This window comes from Ptychodera flava, chromosome 20 (assembly GCF_041260155.1).
Source record: "Ptychodera flava strain L36383 chromosome 20, AS_Pfla_20210202, whole genome shotgun sequence".
Classification (NCBI taxonomy): domain Eukaryota; kingdom Metazoa; phylum Hemichordata; class Enteropneusta; family Ptychoderidae; genus Ptychodera; species Ptychodera flava.
This window is the reverse complement of record NC_091947.1, coordinates 20,585,137-20,607,554: the sequence shown is the minus strand read 5'-3', so window position 1 is coordinate 20,607,554 and position 22,418 is coordinate 20,585,137. Positions and strand designations below refer to the sequence as shown.

Genomic DNA, 22,418 nt, shown 5'->3' with positions numbered 1-22,418 from the left:
CCATTCTCCAGGGACAATAACAAGATCAGCGAAAATCCATAAGCCTGGAGAAAAACTGGCGAAGGCATTCATTAAAATCCGGGAGATGTGCTTTCAGGACCCATGGCGTAGGAACGCAACCGAATAACGCGCCTTCAGGGACCACACCTCCTCAGTTGTACTTATACTCTCATCATTAAATAAATATTCTGGAGCAATGCACGAAGGACTCCGATACACAACTTACATATAAACTTCTTCCTAGGAACAAATTGGTTCTCGTAGTAGTTTGGATACGTGCAAGATAGCCTGAACCAAATTAAGTGTACATATGTGTATATGTTGATCCAAATTCGGTATGCCGTGTTAGTTTTAAAAATCACGGTTTATGAGATCAAAAGTTGATAATGGTAAAAATTATTCCGCGAAATGAATTTTGTGAGCATGTGCTCTTTTAGAGGTACGCATCTGAACTGACGCGGCGTTGTACCGGACAAGATTTCACTCATTTTACACCTTGAATATTTCAGGACCATTGCTCCTTACGAGCACGGTTATCCAAACTCACGGTAGAGTAAAATTGATACGAGAAACAATTAAAACGAAGAAGTTATAACTTTCAAAGAAACTAAGAGTTTTCCCTAGTTCGACCGAGAAACTGATTCACATCCGCAAGTGAATTAAGTGTTCCTATACCGTTAGTCAGGCATTGTCACCCGTAATCGATTCGATTGCCCTGGATGATGGAGATAAATATCTCGCTGACTATACAGACCTTACCTTTTTTGGTAGGTAGTTCTACAAATTCCCCCAACGTATAGCTGTGGGTCGTTTTATTTCTATTTTTGCGTCAGCCGATATACCTGCCCTTACATCTGCACGCCATTAGAGTAATGATATTTGCCCGGCGTATCGAATTACTTGTATTATCGGGCTTTCATCTGCGATGCATTTCAACGACGGGGCGACTCGCGTCGCGTACGGATTGGACGAGACCGCCGTGCCGCGGGAATTCTATGCGTGTCACGTCGGCGCAGTATCTTGTCTTTCCAACCGAACGTAAAACGAGTAAAATGTGAACTGACTCTGCAATTTGCGGTGGTTAATTAAGTGTGATGCTATGCTAATGCCGTAAGTGTAGCGTTTCATCGATATATTAAATGTTATGGGGGTTCGTGTCAGTCATATACAACGGCATTTTACAAATACGGTGCCCATCCACACCGATAGAACACCGCGGGGAAGATGCGTCATTGTACAAGGAAGACACTTTGTCATGATCATCTGAACATGATTCTGCAGCGGTTTTCGATGTCCCATGTCAAACTGCAGTGCAATCTGACACACGATAGAGTGGTGCCAATCTCCGTTCGTCCACACCACCACCATAGGCAAGTTGAGTTTAAGGTGATACTGTGGGGCGGTGGCGGACGGGGGTGTTATTGCCACTGTGTGTTGACAGACGGCTTCTTTGTAACATCACGTTTCTATAAAATGCGAATTCGGAAAAATGGTATCGGATTTCTGGAGGATATTGGATGGCTGGCATACGATATAATGCATACAGATAGGCTTATAGACGGACATAGTCAGGCAGGTCGGACAACCAAACAGCTAGGCATACTACACACTGATGCACGTGATAGGTAGGACCAATAGTCCGGTTGACTGATATAACTTGCACCGCAGACAGTATCTTGCACCCAGTAAAGATGGCGAGCAACGACATCAGAGAGGGAATCGCTTATTATTAAAGGGGAATAAACTAACCGAGAGAATATATGTAAAACCACTGAGAACATGACACAGTGAGATTGTGACAAGGCCTTTAATGCACCATGACAAAGTACTATCGCACAGGGTCAGATAAAATATGTTGACTAGGTGATTGATTCGTTAATTAGACTGGCATTATGAATTTAGACAATACTCCAACGAAATCCTTGAATGTCCTTTTTCCATTAGTCATTCTCGTCCCTACGGCAGTAAATTGCAGTAAAAAGCACGCTTTTATCCTAAATAGGATGCTCTGTCGTTATTCTGTACAATTTTGGATCGTTGAAATGAAAACGTTTTATTCCCTTTCTCTCACCCAGTCACGTTCTACGGGGTAAAAGTAACTGAGTCAGCGACTTTGTAGCTGAGTCTGAACGGTGCAGAAACAAACAGGAAGCGAGGAATTGGTGAGTTATGTTGATCCACAGAATCGGCACATCTTTACAGTTTAAGTGGTCGGGTGAGTAACACCGTGTTGCGTAACCCTACGATGCATGGGTCCCCCCTTTTGTGAGTCGGCCATTATGAACACAATACCACGCCGACTTTAACCCCCCAATACGACATTCAAATGCGACTATATCGCCCACAAACAGACAATTCTGAATCGCAACTCCCCTTTGACGTAGAGAACGTTAAAACGCGCCACCTCGGCGAATATTGACTCTGCAGAGCAATTTGCCAATTTGTGGGAACAGAGGCACGATTACACCCATGGGTCTACTTGAATTAAAGTCTCCAGCTCGCGCGGTACATATTTATAGAAAGTCTGAAAGCATGGATGTGTGTCTACAGAAAGTCTCTCTGATACTACCGTATAGTGTCACGGCGGCGATTGCTCTGTTCCATCGCTAGGCTATGTACATTACATCAAGACGAAATTCTGAACGCAAATTAATGTGTTCAGCCAGTCAGGAAAACAAAGCATCGCTGATGTCATGGTTTCGAGTACCGGATCTCGCAAACCGCCAAGAGCGTCGTCATGGCAACGGGCACTGCGCGACGTTCTTCGGAAATACGCTTTCCGCCATTTGGAGGAAATGTGTTATCCGTATAAACAATATGTGCGCGGTCATTCCTTTATATAGCAATATCGAGTTTAACGCAAATACACGCGAAACTTGTTCAGAACGGTTTTCGACTCCAGTTGTGTGATTTAGAGCGGATGTAGACGACCAAAAATTTCACTACCGCTAAAATTATTTATCAAGTGATAATTTGAAGAATAACGAGGCTTCTAATCTTCTAATTCTGCTAAGCTTTATCGCTGGATGCTATTTTTAATGTCATAATGCCATTCGGCGCTACTACTGTGTAAGACCAGGGCTGATAAAAGTAGCTTACATGTAAATTCACAAAATCAGAAACGCCTACAAGGCTAATTACATGCTTTATACCGGAGGAAAATTTGTAAGGGGTATTCAATGCCACTGATAAAAGTCACAATGTTCATGCTTCTAAATTTTGATGGTTGGATACTCATTTTTTCGCTTAGAGTGTGGTGAAACATGATCAGGGGGTCAAAAGAAAATGTGCGATTGAACACCTGCTGGCGCTCTACAAATCAACAGGTGGTTGTCCACAAGGGCTTATAAAACCGTACATGAAATGTACGCGCTGAGCAATTTACACGTACACCGCACCGCCGATCGCAAACTGGGGGGTGGGGGTGGGAAAAGAGGGGCAACAACACATTAGCTGAACGAATAGTGCGAATATTTCACCGTCAGAATATATGCGTTATTCAAACCTGGTTAGGTAAAAACAAGGGACTACATGCAGGTATCATTGGGAGGATTTTATTCAAAATTATACTATCAACAGTTCTCTCTGGAAGTTTGAAGTCATATTCAGTCAACTTGGTTAGGTTGTAAGATCAAGGCTCTCCACCAATCCAAGGCGATTCACATTATATCAGACGTACCACCTACCCCCGGGCCTTTCCAAAAACATCAAGTTCCCCAAAACAAGTCGTCTTCATATAGATGACACGTTATATAAAGAATTGCAAAAGTTGGTACTCTGAGGGACTAGCGAGTTCAGTTTTTTTCTGCTCATCAGGGAAGGTTGATTGGCGAGGAATCGCCCTACTTTGATATTTGGATAGAGCTGACCCTGTTTGTGGTTTACTGGATGTTATATTTGGTAAATGAAAGGATTAGAGTGGTTTTTACTGTAAAAAGAAACAAATCGCTGACACTAAAATAAGTTTCGTTGTTTAGTAAAGATATCATTTTATTCCTTTCTCACAGGTATCCTCGACAAAGTGATAGTTACCTTCTCATTCGCCATACAGAAAGGATGATCTTCATCAAGCAAAACATGAAACATATACGGTATGAAAATTCTGGTAAAAATGCATGGTCGATTACATGTTAAAAGGCCCTGTAACTTGTTACATTTGGCACTTTTCTGCTTTCTTGTTTGCACGTGTCAGCTAGGTTCACTTCCAACAGCGTGTTGAAATTATACACGGTACTCACCTTGTTAAGATTGATTGTGTATGAAATCAATGTCAACGATAACAAATGCACACTATGGCGATGGCGCACACTGATAGACCACATTGACATATGTACTTTGTTGTAGAAAGTGGACAAAAAACTACAATTATTATATGGATAATTACGTTATAATTAGATGTTAAAGTTACAAGTTACTGTAGAGGTAAAATTTGAATGTTGGGTTCAGTCGTACATTAATTGTTGTCAGTTAATACTACAAGACAGCCTACATATTGTACACTACGCCTGTAAGGTACGTGAACTTGAAGTACTCCTTTGTAATCTACCGTTCTTCAGTTTTGGAATTCAGTTCTCTCCCTTCATGGAAATATATGGAGTAAAACAAAAGGGAATACCTTATACGCAGCTGTCATTGATGGAGATACAGCAATTATATTTGCGAGGCCTACATGTACCATTGCTGCACTATATGGCATGACTTGCAAATCTTATCATTCAGTTCGGCTACACATTTCAAATCTCTCGATAGTAATCCCTTCAGTGATTCGCCAATAAACAACCCCACGTAACATTGGACTCTCTGTTGAGGATTTCAATAGCATGAATACACTTATAGCCCTCGTCGGGTTATGTAGTAATTAGAAGTCATCAGAATCTTGCACCCGCCGTCAATTTTGATATCGTGAATAAAATTAACAAATTCCTTTGATGAAGCGTCCTGGACCGTTTTTTAATATTTTCACGCTATCATCGCTGTATCTGAAATCAACCTCTACATAGATGATAATTCATCCATACACAGCGTAGTCCTATAACGTAAAACGATGCCTTGCATATATTTTCTTTGCATTTAACATTGCTTTTTTTGGGGGGGTGAGGTTACAGGATCGGAGTCAACCTGTTTTCAAAAGTTGCCGTTTGGACCATGTCGCCTTTTCTTTTTCCGTGGACGTTCACCTACACCAAAATAATTCAACCCCAGCCTCTCTCTCTCTCTCTCTCTCTCTCCTCTCTCTCTCTCTCTCTCTCTCTCTCTCTCTCTCTCTCTCACACACACACACACACACACACACACACACCACACATCTTTATACGCTACATCATCACGATATGTCGGAGTATAAACGGTTTCCTTTCCAAACGACTACTTAAAGTTGAGACGACCAGTCGATTCCATCACCCATTCTCTGTATTCTGGCCGGAGCATAGCACGTGACCCGGTGACCACTGCACAGTAGGATATCGATCGATGCTGAACAGTGCAAACATGAGTGGTTAAACAGAGTGGTGGTTTGAAGCAGCTGGAAGTCACAGTATTTAGGGACTATTGCATGTAGCCCGAAGACTGTACGGCCCTCGGTTTGTCTTGTAAGAGAACCTCTAGATATCTACAATTAGTTAAATTGACATTTTTGTGAAGATCGTCCGGGTATTCACCCTAACTAGTTATACCAGACTATTGAGTGGCAAACTTTGACCCGGCCTGTACCCTCCTCAAGGAAAACCAATCCAATAAATTTAGCAAACCATGTTCAGAAATATAGATACACTCATATTATTTTAACTTTACTTGATATCCGGGTCATATTAATTTTACCCTTGTTTAGATATCGTTTACCTGTCCAGGCCCAGCGTCCTTGAAAGCAAATGGCGCAAAAGAAAATGTAGAAACAAAATCACGTGATGAACAAATTAGCATATTGTTACTAGGCACACGTAACCATGTGAAGCTTTCTCTGGCGCGCCTGGCCTCAAACTTTCGAACGCCTGGAACGATAAGTAATTCGGTAGCTATTAGCAATACCAGTTTCCGCAGTGGACAGCTGCAGCTGGTGGGGGCCTCACAAAACCGGCCCGAAGTTCGCCCAAATACAACGTCAAATTCAAATAAAGTATCCATGGCGATGACACAGGGTAAGTTATCAATTTATTTCCCAAAATTATTAATTTCATTCATCATATTTGCAATCCAGGTGGAAATTTATGCAGGAGCACGATACGGGTCGGCTGTCCTACAACCCTTGCGGCTACGCGCACAATGTCAAGAGAACATTTGCTGCTATGCAAACAGGCTAACTTCGCATTGTTTTCTACAATCCCTCAAGCTATAGCAGCTTCGGAGAATTTTTCCCTACAATGTCGGCACTTTGAATACGTTACTAATTGTGAAGTCATTGGCCCAGGAGTTTAAAAATATAGAGCGAAGGTGTCGTGACCTATGGCACCGTCGCATGGCACCGGTCTGTGTGCTGCAGCCAGTCGGCGGGAAGCCCTTGTCCGGTGAAAGGCGTCTGGAGAGCTAAACTTGTTCCCTTTGCGCTGCGAGTCGGGGGCAAGGGCAAGCTCTATAAGAACGAAGGACACCAGGTAATGACTTTCACATAGCGATTTTAGTCAGCAAGAGTTACAAGGAAGAGTATGTAACAGGCAAGTCTGAAAGTTAACTTGAAAGCAGTTTGCCAAAACATATAGTTACACTCTCCGCCATGTTGCAATGTTTTGGTGTCACTTGGTCGGTCGGCCGGCTAGGAGTACATGAGACGATTTTATTCAGATTATTTTGTTTTATCGTCGTTTCCCATATTACACAGTCACTATCAAACAAGGTCACACGACACCGACGAGTTCAAGGGTACAAATATTTGCGAAGAGTTTTGACATGCGGCTGTTACCTAGCACACACGCAAGTCGCCAGGCCCGGCAGCGACAGACAGTTTGATCGCGCGGGCTGTAATCGCACACTGGCCCGTCGATCACCTGCAGTTGCTTTTAACAATTGCGGTGATATCGTGATACGGTTTTAAATATCGTCAATTGAGAATACAACCCGACATCCCGTGGTAAACCTGTGCACGGCGTGACCATTGCCATTCTGGACGATATTGTTCAGGATGGAAGGACGTCAATACAGTGTGCGTCCCCGCGTCCCAGTTGGGTTGAGAATTGTTGCATAACAAGAGCTTTCGATTAATACATGCTTGATCGAATCCGTTGTGATTTACAGTAAAGTGCATTCGCCTTCATCCAGTTGTAAACCTCACTTTTGACGTAGCTGAATTCTCTGACGAGAAACAGAACCGAATACTTTAGGAAAAGGAGGCCACAATGCGCTGAATACTGAACACACAGGGAAAGAATGTGTCGGAATTACAGCACCGCATACCAGTACATGTCACTGCATTTGACGATATAGGGGCCTAATTCGACTTTTTAAAAAAATTACACATCAGTCCCTGTAACTGCTATCCATTTTGTGTTAAATTGTCTACACGCGGCGCAATTATCGTTTGTAAAACGGTCGACAACTATTGATAACACAAATTCTGTACAAATTGCCACAGAATGAAAAGAGAGGGAGTTAAAAGTTCCACTTGATCGGGCGCGCCATAAACATCTACCTTCCCTACCATGAGAGTGTCATTTAACACTGTCTGGTCAGCAAAGGTTATCGCACAAAACTGTGAGACACAAGGCATGTATATGGCAACACGAAGCTGTGGAAGAAGTCAAAACAAACACTGAAATAATTGGAAGTTTCCACTGACCCATGGAAAAGCCGAAAGGAAAACAGCGTTTTATTGAAAAGTAGAGACGGTAGCTTTTTTACAGCATACTGCAAATTTGAACTACAGTGTTTATTTGGAGACCAATGTTGACTGGTATAGGATAAATAAGTTTGTGCTTTTGCCCAAATTGTTGGTTGATCTTGAGACTCTCAAGTTTGTGACGAAAAATTGATATTGGATAATTAATTTATGAAACACTGTTCAAACATATCTACTGCAGCTAACTTTGAAAAATAGATATCCGTTTGTTGGATGCCTGCCAGTAATTGGCATTGTTTTAGAAAAACAGGAAAATATAATTAATGAGGACATGAAATTGTCAAAAAAATCCTGGCAAATCTTTATTATTTAACATTTTCAAAGGGGACAATATTCTAATATTCAACTTTTGTCATTTCCAAAGTTTATCTGCAGTTGCTACCAAATCACAGCAGGGAACTCTGAAAAAAATGTTGTTACAGTAGATTTAAAACATTTTTAGTGGCGGTTTGAAATGTGATGCCCAATGCAAATATTTCTGACTTTCAGCAATTATGATTTGTTCATAACCAGTAAACTATGAGCGCTAAAGTCAATTTTTGTCACCTTTATAAAATATACCCAGTGAATTTTTTTCTGATTTTTGACAAAATATTGATAAAAACGTTAGCCAATGAAATGTGATATCCATTTGGTCCAAATTATCAAAAAAATTACTGAAAAAATTTAAAAATTGGTAAAATGTTGCACTGAAATTTTGGCGGGAAAAAATTACAGCACTCCAAGGGTTAAGGTTAATTTTGGGAAAGAATGTCATATTAAAGTATTCTCTGGAATAACTTAAAGGGGCAGGTTCTGCTTTTCAAATTATCTTTAAATTTATTTGTGCCCCAGAATATATTGTAGTTGAGTCATTCTAATGTGCTAAGGAAGGAAATAGCCTGAAATATTATATAAGGTACAAGTGGTATTTTTTTTTGTCATACTCAATTCTGAACTACCCACTGTGAAGTACAATGGTGATAGCCCAGACTAGTCACTCTGAAACAATTGCTGTGTAAACCATAGTATAGGTGCTAAAAGCTATCGTAAATCAGTTGGAGGTGTTAAAATTAAAGCCATCTCCTAACACCCTGGGGACATGCCTGGCATTTTACGACATCACTGCCTGGTTACCATGGCAACATGCTCGTACACAGTGCCGCCAATGGGCACAGACCCTTAGACTAGAAGTCAATGACCTTCACTAGTACTTGATCAGAATATGACTCATGACAAGTGATCATACTTAAAAAATTTGAGTGCCTGACTAGTTTTCCAGCTCCAAAAGACTTGCCTTCGGTGTATATTTTTTTTTTTGAATTATTCACAAAGATAAAGTAACATACTTTTAGTTTGATATCAGCGCCGAGTGAAATGAATGTGAACATCTTTGACAATTGGCTAGCCAATGCTTAATCTTTCAACTCAGATAATGTACAAGACGTTGAAGCCTCTAGGCAACAGATTTTTCATTTGTCATACTCTTTATAGAGGTCCATACTCTTTATAGAGGTCCAGTCATCTCAGTCAACCCATTCACACCATGGTTTAGACAATCCTATTATTATCTGGTGGCAAATTTGAGCCAATGGCACAAAAATGGGGGTGTAATTTGCAAGATGGTGAAGGCGGCAAAATCAGTCCCTCAGTTATCAATCATAGTACATTGATACATTAAAACCAATGAATAACATAAAAGTTTTTTTACATTAGAGTCAGACTCTTCAATATTTCCTGAGAGTTACAACTAAGCACAAAAAATTAACGTGATAACATCACGTTTTTGTTTGTTTTGTGTGTGTGTGTGTGTTTTAGCTAAGATAAGATAAAATATGGAAGCCAACTCTGAATTAAAACCACATCGATGCATAGTGTGACGAGTGTAAAGCTTGCATTTTGCTGCAATAACCAATAGACTTATTTCGTTGCTTGGTTTTCCAGTTCTGCCTGAAAATAGAACAGTTATGTATTTATTGCCACTTATACTTGTCTTGTCAGCATGCATCAAGATGCCAGCCAGCATTACAGTCAAGTTCATACGAAGCAAAGTAAAAAGAACAAAAGTATTGACAAGACTCTAGCAGTTGTCTGTTTGGTGTCAAATTTTGAAATGCTTATTTTTTGAGGCTTTGAAATTATATTTTTTATAGATTGTAACCTAAGTAACTTTTTTTTTCCAATCGTCAAAATGCAAGAAGCTCAATGGCCTTGGTCAAGTTCATAAGGTCAAATGTATTCATACAAGTTCAGGTCCCACAGACTGTTGCATAGCAACAGTGTATATACTGGATATCTCACCTTAGAGTATATGCAGTATAGGTCCCAAAGATCAGAGGAAAATTCTTGAACTCTGAGAGACTGGTGATCATTGAAATAGATTAAGCCAGTTTATATACACACTCCATTGTGGCTCAGCAGCGTGGCCAACTATGCCAGTTACACAAATCTTTCTTTTGTGGGTGTGTGTATGTTGTGCGCCCTGCAGAGAACAGGGGTCACTTTGACTCAAAGGCGTGTCGGCCAATTGGCATACAGTAGTGGGTGTGCAGAAGTCTGTTAAAACACTCTTTATAAAATCGTTAAGTTATTGTGCTCTCATGGAACGCAACGACAACTGCATACAAGCCGTCTGAAGTATGTATTTAAGCCTTGGTGGGTGTTGTTGCGGAGGGCTCCTACCAAAACATCCATGTACAATAGTTGTTGCTGCGTGAGGGCAGGGAGTGAGCTCTAACACTGCTCTGCACTTTTTCAAAAGACGTAAACTCCATTCTCGTTGATGATCAGGATTTGTTCTGCAAACTCGGCTAATGGAAGTTGAAGAGTTGCGTACAGCTAAAATGCATTAATATCAGTTTACAAGCAGAGCACTGCAATAATAGGTATGCCGACGAAGACATGTGTGAGATGATGACCAGGTGACTAACACAGCCATACAAGTTATAAACTCCAATCAATTCACGGTTTTCACGGTTTTATAAGGTCATGCACCCATCTTAATCCAAAGTGTTTGGCGTCTGCTGTCAGTGAATACATGACAATGAGTGAATTTACCTCCTGCAAAGCCTATACAAATGGTAAAAAAATAAGTCTATTGTACGATATCATATTTAAATCTCTACTGTATTTTTCCAGTTTGTATTAAAGCTGCAATTTGATCTTTTTTTCAGTCCTTTTGACATCGAATAGGAAAGACAACTCGCACTTTCCTCAAGTTTTTCATCTCCATTGTCCAATTCTCTTTGTACAATCAATTTATTGCAAACATTTGGATAAAAAAATGAAGAGAAAATTATGACTTGCAAGCTAAAAGTACATCATGACATAGAATTTATCATTTTTTCGAATTGCTAAATATTTAAACAATATTTTAATGAAACTACCCAATTGTTGTCATCAAGTACATACTAATGTCTTAACATGATGCTGGGAACATAGAACCTATATTTTATTTGCAACATGGAAGTGTTACTAACTAGAAAATTAAGAAAATAAATGGTCTTCACTATGATGACAAAACATCGGAAAAAGTACTTCCCGTAATCAGTGCATTGTCACTTCAACTAAATAACATAAGTTTGTCTACAAATTGTTAAACAAGATTTTAGAGGAGAAAATTTACCTGCTGTTAATGTTATGGCGGATGCGTCTTCATATGTAAATTATATATCTAGACTCCAAGTGTTCTTGGTTTTATCACTTTGGTGAACCTTTTCACCACAATGGTTTGGCCCAAACCCATTGTTATCAATGGTGATTGTGGACCTGTTCACAGGGAATATGGGTGAAAAGTATTAAACTTGTCAAAAACATAACACAAAATCAAATAAAAGATTGGGATAAGAACAAAGGATTAATTGCTGCTCATGTAATGAAATGGTCATGATCCCTTGTCCCATGTTTGATAAACTCATATTTGTTTTTCTCTAGTTACACTGTCAGATCCATGGAATTTGTTTTAATAATCATATATGAGTAATTGCTGTTTTTCCCGACTTACCAGTAGTAGAAAAGTTTTCAAAAGAATTTTAAACAATGGACACTCTGACCGTAGAGAACCAGATATGAACTGTAAATGCTCACGTGTTTCATTATATATTGCAGTTATGTATGAATTTGAACATTTGCCACATGTTTGCAACTTCATTGAAAGTATTATGATCAACATAATAAACAATATTCACCACAGATTAATTCTATAGGTCATTAGGTATTAAAATATGTAATTAACTGAAATAAAAATAATTAATTTCTTTGACTGCTATAATTGTATCACCACTTATATAGCAAGTGTAATTGCCTTTGGTCAAGTCCTTATATTCCAAACTTTGAAAGCTCATTAGATATGCAAACTATTAATTAGCTGACATGAAAACTTAAGTGCGAAATGACTTCCGATATTGGTATAACCTGGTATAATCATCAATGTCATAGCATGTTATGCCAACTTTGATCAAATAAATCCAAGAATATATCCCTAATTAGGAACGTTAATTAATTAATTAAATACACACATTAGGAATTGGCTGAAGCAAAAATGCTTAATGCCTTTCAATAATGTTAGCTTACATAATAGTATCTTTAATGTACATAGCAAGTTTCATCAATTTTGGTAATGTAAATTCAAATATATATCCGTAATTTCAAAAATTCATTAAATATGCAAATTAGGAGCTGGATGAAGTAAAAATGCTTAATGACTTTCTATAATGTCGTATCGTAGCATCTTTAATGTACATAGCAAGTTTTGTCAACTTTTGTTCAGTCAATACAGATAAATATCCCTGATTATGAAAGTTCATTAAATATGCAAATAAGGAATTGGCTAAAGTTCAAATGCTTAATGATTTTCAATAATGTTCTATCATAGTATCTTTAATGTACATAGCCAGTTTCATCAACTTTGGTCTCGTTAATTCAAATAAATACCCCTAATTAGGAAAGTTCATAAAATATGCAAATTAGGAATTGGCTGATGTAAAAATGCTGAATGACATTTAATAATGTTCTATCATAGTATCTTTAATGTACATGGCAAGTTTCATCAATTTTTGTCATGTAACTTCAAATAGATATCCTTAATTTCAAAAATTCATTAAATATGCAAATTAGGATTTGCATGAAGTAAAAATGCTTAATGACTTTCAATAAGGTTAAATCACAGTATCTTCAATATGCATACCAAGTTTCGTCAATTTTGATCAAGTATATTCAGATATATACTCCTAATTAGGAAATTTCATTAAACATGCAAATTAGTAATTATCTTTCACGTCACCCCTTAATATCTTTCAAAGCTGATATATCTTGATGTGATCAACATTTGTAGCGAATCTCATCAAATTGTGTGCTGTCATTGTCAATATATATCAGTTTTTTCTAAAATCATTAATTATGCAAATGAGCAAAAGTGAGCAAGCCACACCCACCAAAAACTAATCAGTTCTTGCCATTTGCAAACTGAATCTATGTACCAGATTTGATTCTGATCTGATGAGCCGTTTTTGAGATATTGAGTACACAGACAGACAGACAGACAGACATCGCTGCGACATATGCCCACGTGTGTCAACACGTGAGCAAAAAATACATATAGACATTGCTTCGGTATATAATAATCTTTGGAAATTGTACTCATGGATAATAATTGTAAATACCAAAGCATAATAACTTGCCCTATTTCTTGTCAAGAGCATTTTTCTGCCATTGAAAATGTGATTTCTCCAAATAATTAAATATGACAATTAAAAACAAATTTTTTGGCTGCCGTTTGGGATTCAGGGAATATATTCATATCAGAGAATGTAGAATGATACTGATAGTGATATGCACCATCTCTACTGTTAAATTTGATGACATAAATTGGTAATAATTTATGTTTTTTTTTGTTTTTTGTTTTTGTTTTTGATGGCAAAATTAATTGATTTACTTACAAAACATCTTTATCAGCACTATGGTGAAGTCAAATCTCATCGTCTTCAATGGTGAGGTTTGACCTGTATGTTAGGGGTGGAGGGTTTGGATGTGAAATGGTTGAAGAGTATATCAAAATTTAAAGCTAAGAAGGGAAAATTTTCCCTCTCACCTTAAGCCTGAAAAGCGTTTGTTTTTTCCACTATTGCCAAAATCTCTGTGAAAAAAATTGCAAAATGCACAAGTTTAACTTTGAATTGAACAACAGTGAGGCTCACACCAGTCCAGTCAACATATTTGATCAACAGTTAAGACTCCGTTCTTAATTTGGTTGAAAATCTATTGTGACCGATGATAAAATCACCTTAAAAGTTCATTAGAGATTAAAAAGGTAATACAAAATTACCCTGATACTGTTAAATGAAAGACTTTTACATTAAATATTGATTAATATTGATAAAGTCAATATAAGGAAAACTTGGTCAGCTATTTCAGTTTTTGCTGATAACAAAGTGAATGTTCATGCCACTGATAGGAAAAATTTAGCCATCTTCTTGTACATTTAATTTGTGCCCTCTGATTCATCTATGTCTTGCCAGAATATAGCGATTAACGAATGAAAGTGGGCATTCATGCGTGAATATTTCTGATTAAAATATCTTCATTGCTTCTAGACAAATTATAATATAGTGGTTCTGACAATACAGACACTGTCGTAGTGTTTATGTAGTTGATTGATTTCATCTACTAAATGACAGGTTCATTATCCTATCTTGTCAATGTCTTTTATCATCATCCACCCACTGCGACTACAAAATATTATTACCCATGCATTTTACTTAATGAATTTATATATTTTGACATTTAGTATGCCGTCATTTCTTTTGTATAAGAAGAGCTTGAAACAAAAGAAAAATGATTAGTGAAAAAGATAATACAGAATAGAAAATTTCTAGCAAGCTGCTGGTCATGGATGGCAGACTGAAATTCCAGCATGTACTACTTCCGAGCTGTAATGAACTGTGAAATGCAGATTGACCTTCCTCAAAATTGCACATTATAGTATGAACAGGAATAGATATGTTTGAGTTCTCACCTTTTTTAAACCCCCATTCCTTCATGATCAAGTCATGATCTTCATTGAGAACAAATGCAATCAAACCAAATAGCTAGGGCAAAGGGGTTCACTACGTGCCTTTTTCAAATTTTACACCGAAACAAGTACTTATTTTCATTCAACTGCTGGCATAACATGAATCCCCTCCTTAAAGAGAAGCTTAAGATTCGTAAATAATTTGAATTGAAATGTTTCAAACAAGTAGGAATAAACTAAGAGGCAAAAAAAGAGTCTCATCTCACATTGGAAATGTTATTGAGAAGGTAGTCGGCAGTGTGGAATTATTAGTAACAGAAAACGGTGAACAAATAAAAACACAAGTTCAAAGCTGAAAAGTCCACAGAAATCGATGAACAGTATCCTGATAAAGTTCAGTCAAGTACTTACAGACTGTAAACACTGAAACATCACATCTACTCCCAATACTTTCATCAAGTAAATGGACTGTTCAAAATACAAATGAGGTAGCAGCTAGCAAAAAGTATTAATGAAATTTGACTAAGTACATTATATAGGCAAGAAGGCCAATATTGGTTTTAAGACAGGCTATTACTACAGTAAAGTACAATTTATTTTTCCCCCAAAGACAATGATTCTTTCCTTACTGATGGCCAAGATCATTAAAAGAAGTTTATCTTCCTCTGCTATCAGAAACCTTTATCTGATATTTTAAGAGTGAATTGTTTGAAGATCAACTCTTTTGTTTAAAAAGCGGCATTAAATAACTCAACATGAGAAATGTCAATTTGAAACTATTGTTACAAAGCAGTAATGTTTACTGGGATGAACTAACATGTGCGCTTGGCAGTAACCAATGAAATTTGACCGAGACAGAGTCAAAAGGTCATCGCCATGGCATCTGGCATGCCCAGTGACATAATTGGCTCTTAAACTTCTGGTGTGGGACAATGTAGGCACGTTCCTTCACTTGGTCACAATTGGGTGTATTTAACGTTCCATTTATTGAAAATAATAGACCGGAGGGCTCAGGTGGCAACAGCATAAAGGATTAGACTGGATCGGAGGGCACGTTCACCTCCCCTTTTTGGTACATTGTCAGAAAATGCCGCCACACAACGGAAGCAGATGGAGGAGTGCTCCAAGTACTAGTAATACCCGTAAGCCAAAATATATATACAATGTATTTTTGATCTCTCTGTTGCCATGGTGTGTGTCGGTTGACTTGTTGTCATGATCGGTGGAGTGGGGTCAAAGATATTGCCAACTTTAACCACATATTCACATATCAAGTTGATAGGACAAGGTCATACATATGGTGAAGTTTGCCTATGCTTTAAGTTTTAGTATTCTATATTGTCTTTACAGCTGCCAGAAAAATTATCAATAGTGAACTAAAGTTATTTATCAATTAGATGACATTTGTTTTTCAGGTTTTTTCTCGATGTTTTTTAGCATGTACCATCATTTTCATGACAGCAGGAAATTATTTCAGTCTATTTGAAATTATGAAAAGCATTGTTTTGTATTGAGAATGTTATTCCAAAGGCTATCAAGCTATAGAGATAAGGTATTTGACAATTTTTTTTAATATCCTCAAGGATGTTTAAGTTATATGCAAATGGTGTAGCATTTTCAGTTGTGTTTTCAATGGAGAAAAGTAACAGCTACGTGACACATTTTCCAACCTGTTCCCCCTTTTCCCGGTAAAATAGGTCCACCTACACTATTGAAAACAATTATATGGAATAACCAAGGTCTGGTGGTGAAAGGATGAATATTCATGAAGAGAATTTTCTTCAAACCAACCAGTTTGCTCTAGCTGTGTTCATTAGCTTCACCTTTCTGTATGTATTTTGTGGGTGCATTTTTTTCCCTTTTCTTTTCTCAAACTATATGCGTTATGGGACTGGGGATGTACACTGACTACTCAGTGATGTCACAAATATACCAACTCAGTGACGTCACAAATATCCCCCAATCCCGACGAATTGTTTAAAAGGAAAATCAGACAAACCATCTTGAGAAACGATGTAATATGGTTTGCTCACTAATACTATCAATAAAAAATGATATACATCTGTCTGCCGTGTTGACCTGCAGTTTCTAATGAGTCAACCGATTTGTCAACTCGTCTCTCTATATGGATACACTATATTATACACTCATGTTTGTCTAATGAATTTGTACACACACAGACTCTATGCATACATTTCTTGCATTTGTCTAGGATTTTTAGAATAATTTTGTCCTCTGTTTTTTGTTGTCCCATAGGGTGGCCAACAACGATGATACAGTCAGGTTTCTTTTGAATTTAAAGCTTTAGCTGGTTTATTTACGGAATTTTGTGATCATTTGTTTGTTTAAATTTAACATTTTTATTTTATTTTACATGCATATAATTAGGTGACTCAACTTGAAAATGTTTTATATTCCGAACAAACTTCCACATGTCTGACTCAATCTAGGGTCCATCTTTTCATGCTCTGTAAATGGCAGTTTTGTTGACATATCAGACATGTATATATGGTCTTAAAAATGTCTTTGGAAAAAATTATTAAATTCAATAATTAGGAAATATGCATGTTATGAACAGCATATCTATATGTCATCTGGGTCTAGCTTCTTTTGTGCTCTGCTATAATTAGAAATTTTATTTGTAGGTGACAGACGACAGACTAATTGACACCATCGAAAACGATGCAGCTGTCGTTGTCTAATGTAATGTGCATGTCAAATAACACTTCTAGGCTAACTATATAGGACAGGGATCCACTACCACCACAGAACTAAGAAGTGTATTTCTGTAATGACACAGTGTAATGTCAGTACACTATAGGACAACAGCATCATGTTTGTCACTTGCGATACTCAAGTCTGTTGTTTACATTACTCATGGAGTGTAATTTACGTATTATAGTAATATCGAAAAGAAGCTAAACACTGATGATATAAAATATAACAAATATTTTATTGATAATATTCACATACAATTATTGATATTGGTATTTTTCCCTCAATATGTCTGAAGTCAAAATATACCCAATGACAATATTTTTTTTGAAATTATAAGAAGCTACACAAGCACTCCCGGCACATGACCAACAAGTGTCTGATGAAAACTTAAATATCACTGTCAACACGATGACTCAAACAATTTTTCCTGTTTCGTTTGAGGGGTTTCAACGTCATCATGTATCTACACTCTCATTTTGTTTGAGTACCTTCGTCGGAAGTAATATTGGTGATTAATCAAAAGAGCATTTCAAGGTGAAACACTAATGGGGTTTACACTGCTGTAGATGACAATTGACAAAATTATTGATGCTAGTTACAGCCGTATAACTGTCTCTTTTAATAAGACATGAACCTTGAAAGAGCAATACTTCAACCACATGCTGATGATTTGCTGAAGGTTATTAAGATGATTTAGACTTTAATCTTTGAAAATGATAAAAGCAGAGGTCATCTGACCAATGTTATAATATCATATTTGGCTCTTTGAGATATCCATAAATTTGTAAAAATTCAGTATTTGTTTTTTGGTTGCATTTCAAGAAAAAAAAGAAGAAAGAACATACCAAAATAGGTCTTGTCTGATCTTCCGCCATTTTAACACATTTGCTTATAACTTTCTCACTGGTAATTAAAACCCATGGTATGTACCTTTTGATTGTATCATGAAGTATAATTTTACGTGTCGACTGTCAAGCCAGTACGCTACAGTTACCTGAAAGAGATGCACATTTGTTGTGCAAACTTGAAACCAAGTAAACTGATAGAGTCGCGGCAACAATAACAGGTCAGTTTTTGCAACACTGAAACAGATACATGATCCCCACAAGGAGGGCGGCCACGATTGGTATAATTTTACACTCATTTGTCAGATTATCGGGGTAGAACTCACAAGCTCAGAAATATGAGATTCTGTTATTGATCAATAACAAAATGTTATCCATCTCCGGAGCTAAACTGGACACAAAGCCAATAAATACAGTCACTAAGTTGAAAATAAAATTTGAAAATTTGTTTTCAATTTTCAGGCAGTTTATCTTGTAGTGTTAGCAAGTACTTCATTTGTGCATATCTGAATTTCTTAGTAACGGTTGAATCTGTTCAATGAATTTGGCACTAATAGGCCAATTCTTTAATAGCTGCTTAAAATAAAACCCTTTGGGGATTATAAATCTCATTCAAATGGACTTTCATGAAATATTTAATCAATGGAGGTGCTCTGAGGTTTTTCCTCAAAGGGAAACGCTCCCTCTATAGACAAAAATATACAATTGTTCATTACTTTCTCATAACTTTCTTTGATGTTCAATGAAAAGATTAAGAACTGCAGAGAACAGTTTTTTCATGGCATAATTCAAAACTTTTTCCCTTTTGCAATGCCAATGGTGTTAATCTATTCCCTTAATGGGGAAGTCATGAAAGCCATGTAAGAGTCAACTGCAGAGAGGCAGATTTTTGTTTCAATTTATGTACAAAAAATGGGTGTTGTGCTTGTAGCTTTAACCAAGAACATATATATTTCCTAAAATGCTTTTAGAATACACAGAATATTTTTCTGTGTTTTAATCAGAGCCCTGTAACTTTGGCTGACTGTATCAGGAGCCAAATTGCAAGGAATTATATTTCAATGTAACACTTCTTGAAACCAAAAGTTTTGAACTTTTGCTCAATTTTCCCCAAGGAATTTTTGAGTCATTCTCTTTCATAAAAGGGGGCTACTGGGCAAAGTTTTGGATGAGAAGAGTAACCAAAGAATTTATGTAAAATTCAAAATGGCCGCTAGACCCTGTAAGCTTAGCTTTGTTAACTTTTATAGGGAAAGTTAAATTTTTCATTTTCCCCAAAACACAGTGGTGGAAACTTTATATACTCCACAGACTTCAGACTGACTCTGCTTGAGTGGTGAAAAAGTATTTCCACTTTACTCATGTCTCTTTCATCGGCTTCTATTGGTGACAGAGATGACAACACTGTATTTGTACCTATATTTCTTAGTAGTTAATTGGATATTAGATGAAAGAATTCGCTTTGCTTGCGCCAACTATGCAAATCAAGCTGTATAGTGGCTTTACAGTGTAAACCTTGATGATATTAATAACAAGGACAATACAATGCTTATCATATCATTCACTCCATGTGTAAAGATGTTGCTGATATCTACATGATTTATGAGTGACAGAGTTATCTCTGATAACAACCAATGCTATAAAGGCCCGGCGTTCAAGAAAAATTAGTGGTTAAATATGATCGTCTCATAAAAACAAAATAGGCGGCTTTTTTGGTTTCAGATATGAAAATCATGTGATAGGCCACTGTTACAAAACATCAAAAAATGCATATGAGCATGTATGAAATACAGCAATGGACAGTAAGTTGAACTGAACACTTGGATTGCTCTTTTCAATTTACTCCCGTCTTTCTTGACGTAAATTTTGGAATATCCTTATGGTGAAACGTTATAAAGTCTCACTGATGATACATGTATGTGACATCAAGAAATTTCATGAGTTTCGATTGTAAATTTTGTATGTCATGGCACTGATGATGTCGTTTCTTTTGCCAAAGCAAAAAGTCCTTGGGAAGTGTAACTATTTTATCGTAAGAATGTTATTTTTTTTGGTTTCGTCATGTCAGAAACAATGCTCGTCAAGTAACTAAGAAACTATAAGGTCAGGCTGTGCACCTGGTGCAGATGGTAATGTGTCAGAACACTTAAAATATGCAAGTAATTAAAAAATCATTTTTCATCTGAGTGTGATCAATTTGTTTAAAGTATGACATTGTGCCTCGTTCATTACCAAAGGTTTACTTGTGCCAATATTAGAAACTCTACACTTGACCCTGCAATTCAAAATAATTACAGACCCGCGTTAACCCTGTCAAGCATCTTTTCAAGGATTCTTGAACTTTATGAATTAAAATGATTTATAGTTGACGTTATACCCATTAGAGGATTAACTGCTACTGCAGTAGCCTTAGCAAATGACATATTGTACCAAATAAGGTTACGTGTTCACTTGATGCAGAAAGGTGTGTTTGATGCTGTTCCACATAAAATTCTGTTTTTTAAGAAATGGATGTGATTCCTGACCATTGCTGGATGATGTTGGTGTGTTTGTATGTTTGCTTGAAAAAGATATTTCATCTCATCGTTACATTTTGACAACCATTCTTCACATTTCATATTAAAAAGTACAAAGGCTTTATCTGTACTAGATGAGTTGACAACAATGACTGTTATCTTCTATTGAGCAAGCTTGTTAAAAGCTGCCATATCTTGATCATGTTATCAGTGTCATTGTAACATCCCTGTTCTATATTGTTGTTTGTTATATTTTTTTTCACTCTTTAGCATTCTATCTTCTTCGTCGTTTGAAGGCTTAATGAAATAAAAATAACCATGATAATATTAATCTTATCTTTAGGAGCACTCTGCCCTAAAAAACTAAGTAAATGAAACAAAAAGCTACAAAACACTGACAACAGCAAGCATGATTGAGATACCAAAATTTATCACAAAAGTTATCATAAAAAGTCAGGTCACATACAAACTTATAAACTGCAATGATCATAATATTTTACATAAGTATTTGTGAGAACTGATAAAATAAACAAAATTATGTAGATATAATATTTTACTCTTAAAAAAGGAATATTCAATTATTTTTTCTTTCAAATTTGTGCCTGTCAGTAATAATGTGAATACTACTTTAATACTGAGTTTATGCATCTAGCAGATGTCACATTACATAACTGAATAATTTGATATATTAAAATATAATCTATCATTGATAGGTTATACAAAGCTCTGTTGAGTATGATTCAGTGAATATTATTGATCACTTGGATATTACTTTCCAACTTGAAATGTTGTACATATCACAAAAGTTATATTTTTTTTCAGTTCTTCATCATCTAGATAAACATTTTAAATTGGTCGATAATGGTTATGCTGAAAAAGCTGAGTTAATATAATAAAGAAAAACATCCATTAATGAATTATCAACATGGGGTCATCAAAATTGCAGTTTACAAACACTGTTGACGATAGATGGAATTACTTCACCAATGCAAGGACATTAACTGAATAATGATTCAGACGTAATACTAATATCTTCAGCGTTTCCATAGACAGTCATGTTAATATTTGCTGTCATTTTCAACTTCCCCTCAGGAGAGCTTACAATCAATATGCCCATTTCCTCCAAAGGATGTAATATTTTTTACCTGAATTGTTTACTCTGGCGTAAATGGCGTTTAGAGTTGCGTGTGTACTCAGCGATCTTGAAAGTCAATCTCAAACAATTCTAATCATTCATCTTGTTTGTCGCACTTGGTCGTAAATTTGCGTCTCAATTAATTCTAATTGCTGTATCAGTTTGTCGTGAAACGTGATGACTCAATTGCTGACGCTTGTCTGTCAGGTCAAAATTTGGCTTCTGTAAAGTTTAATGTTTATTATATGTACCGCATTTGTTTCCTGATCGCGGAAATTGCAGTTTGTGCTTTAAAAGTTAAATTTTCCTGAAATTTAAATCCAATAAAATATCATGAAAGTAATAATAAACTTACAATTCTGAAATAAGACAAATATTGACATGATCTTAC

General features: G+C 36.7%; 1 protein-coding gene across 4 annotated transcripts in view; it reads left to right on the top strand.

Moving 5' to 3' along the window:
* The first annotated feature begins 2,141 nt into the window (after positions 1-2,141).
* LOC139120282 (sperm microtubule associated protein 2-like) overlaps positions 2,142-22,418 on the top strand; it is a 35,717-nt gene continuing 15,440 nt past the window's right edge. Inside the window, exons 1-2 of one of the 4 annotated variants that reach the window (XM_070684571.1) lie at positions 2,142-2,215; positions 4,008-4,091. Coding sequence is in view for 2 of the 4 variants with exons in the window: in XM_070684567.1 (XP_070540668.1) it covers positions 15,901-15,955 (55 nt within the window). In the remaining 2 variants the exon portion in view is untranslated. Of the gene's footprint in view, positions 2,216-4,007; positions 4,092-5,955; positions 6,135-6,289; positions 6,588-15,800; positions 15,956-22,418 lie in introns of those variants that run through there. The other 3 variants (XM_070684568.1, XM_070684570.1, XM_070684567.1) reach the window with 3 other exon arrangements.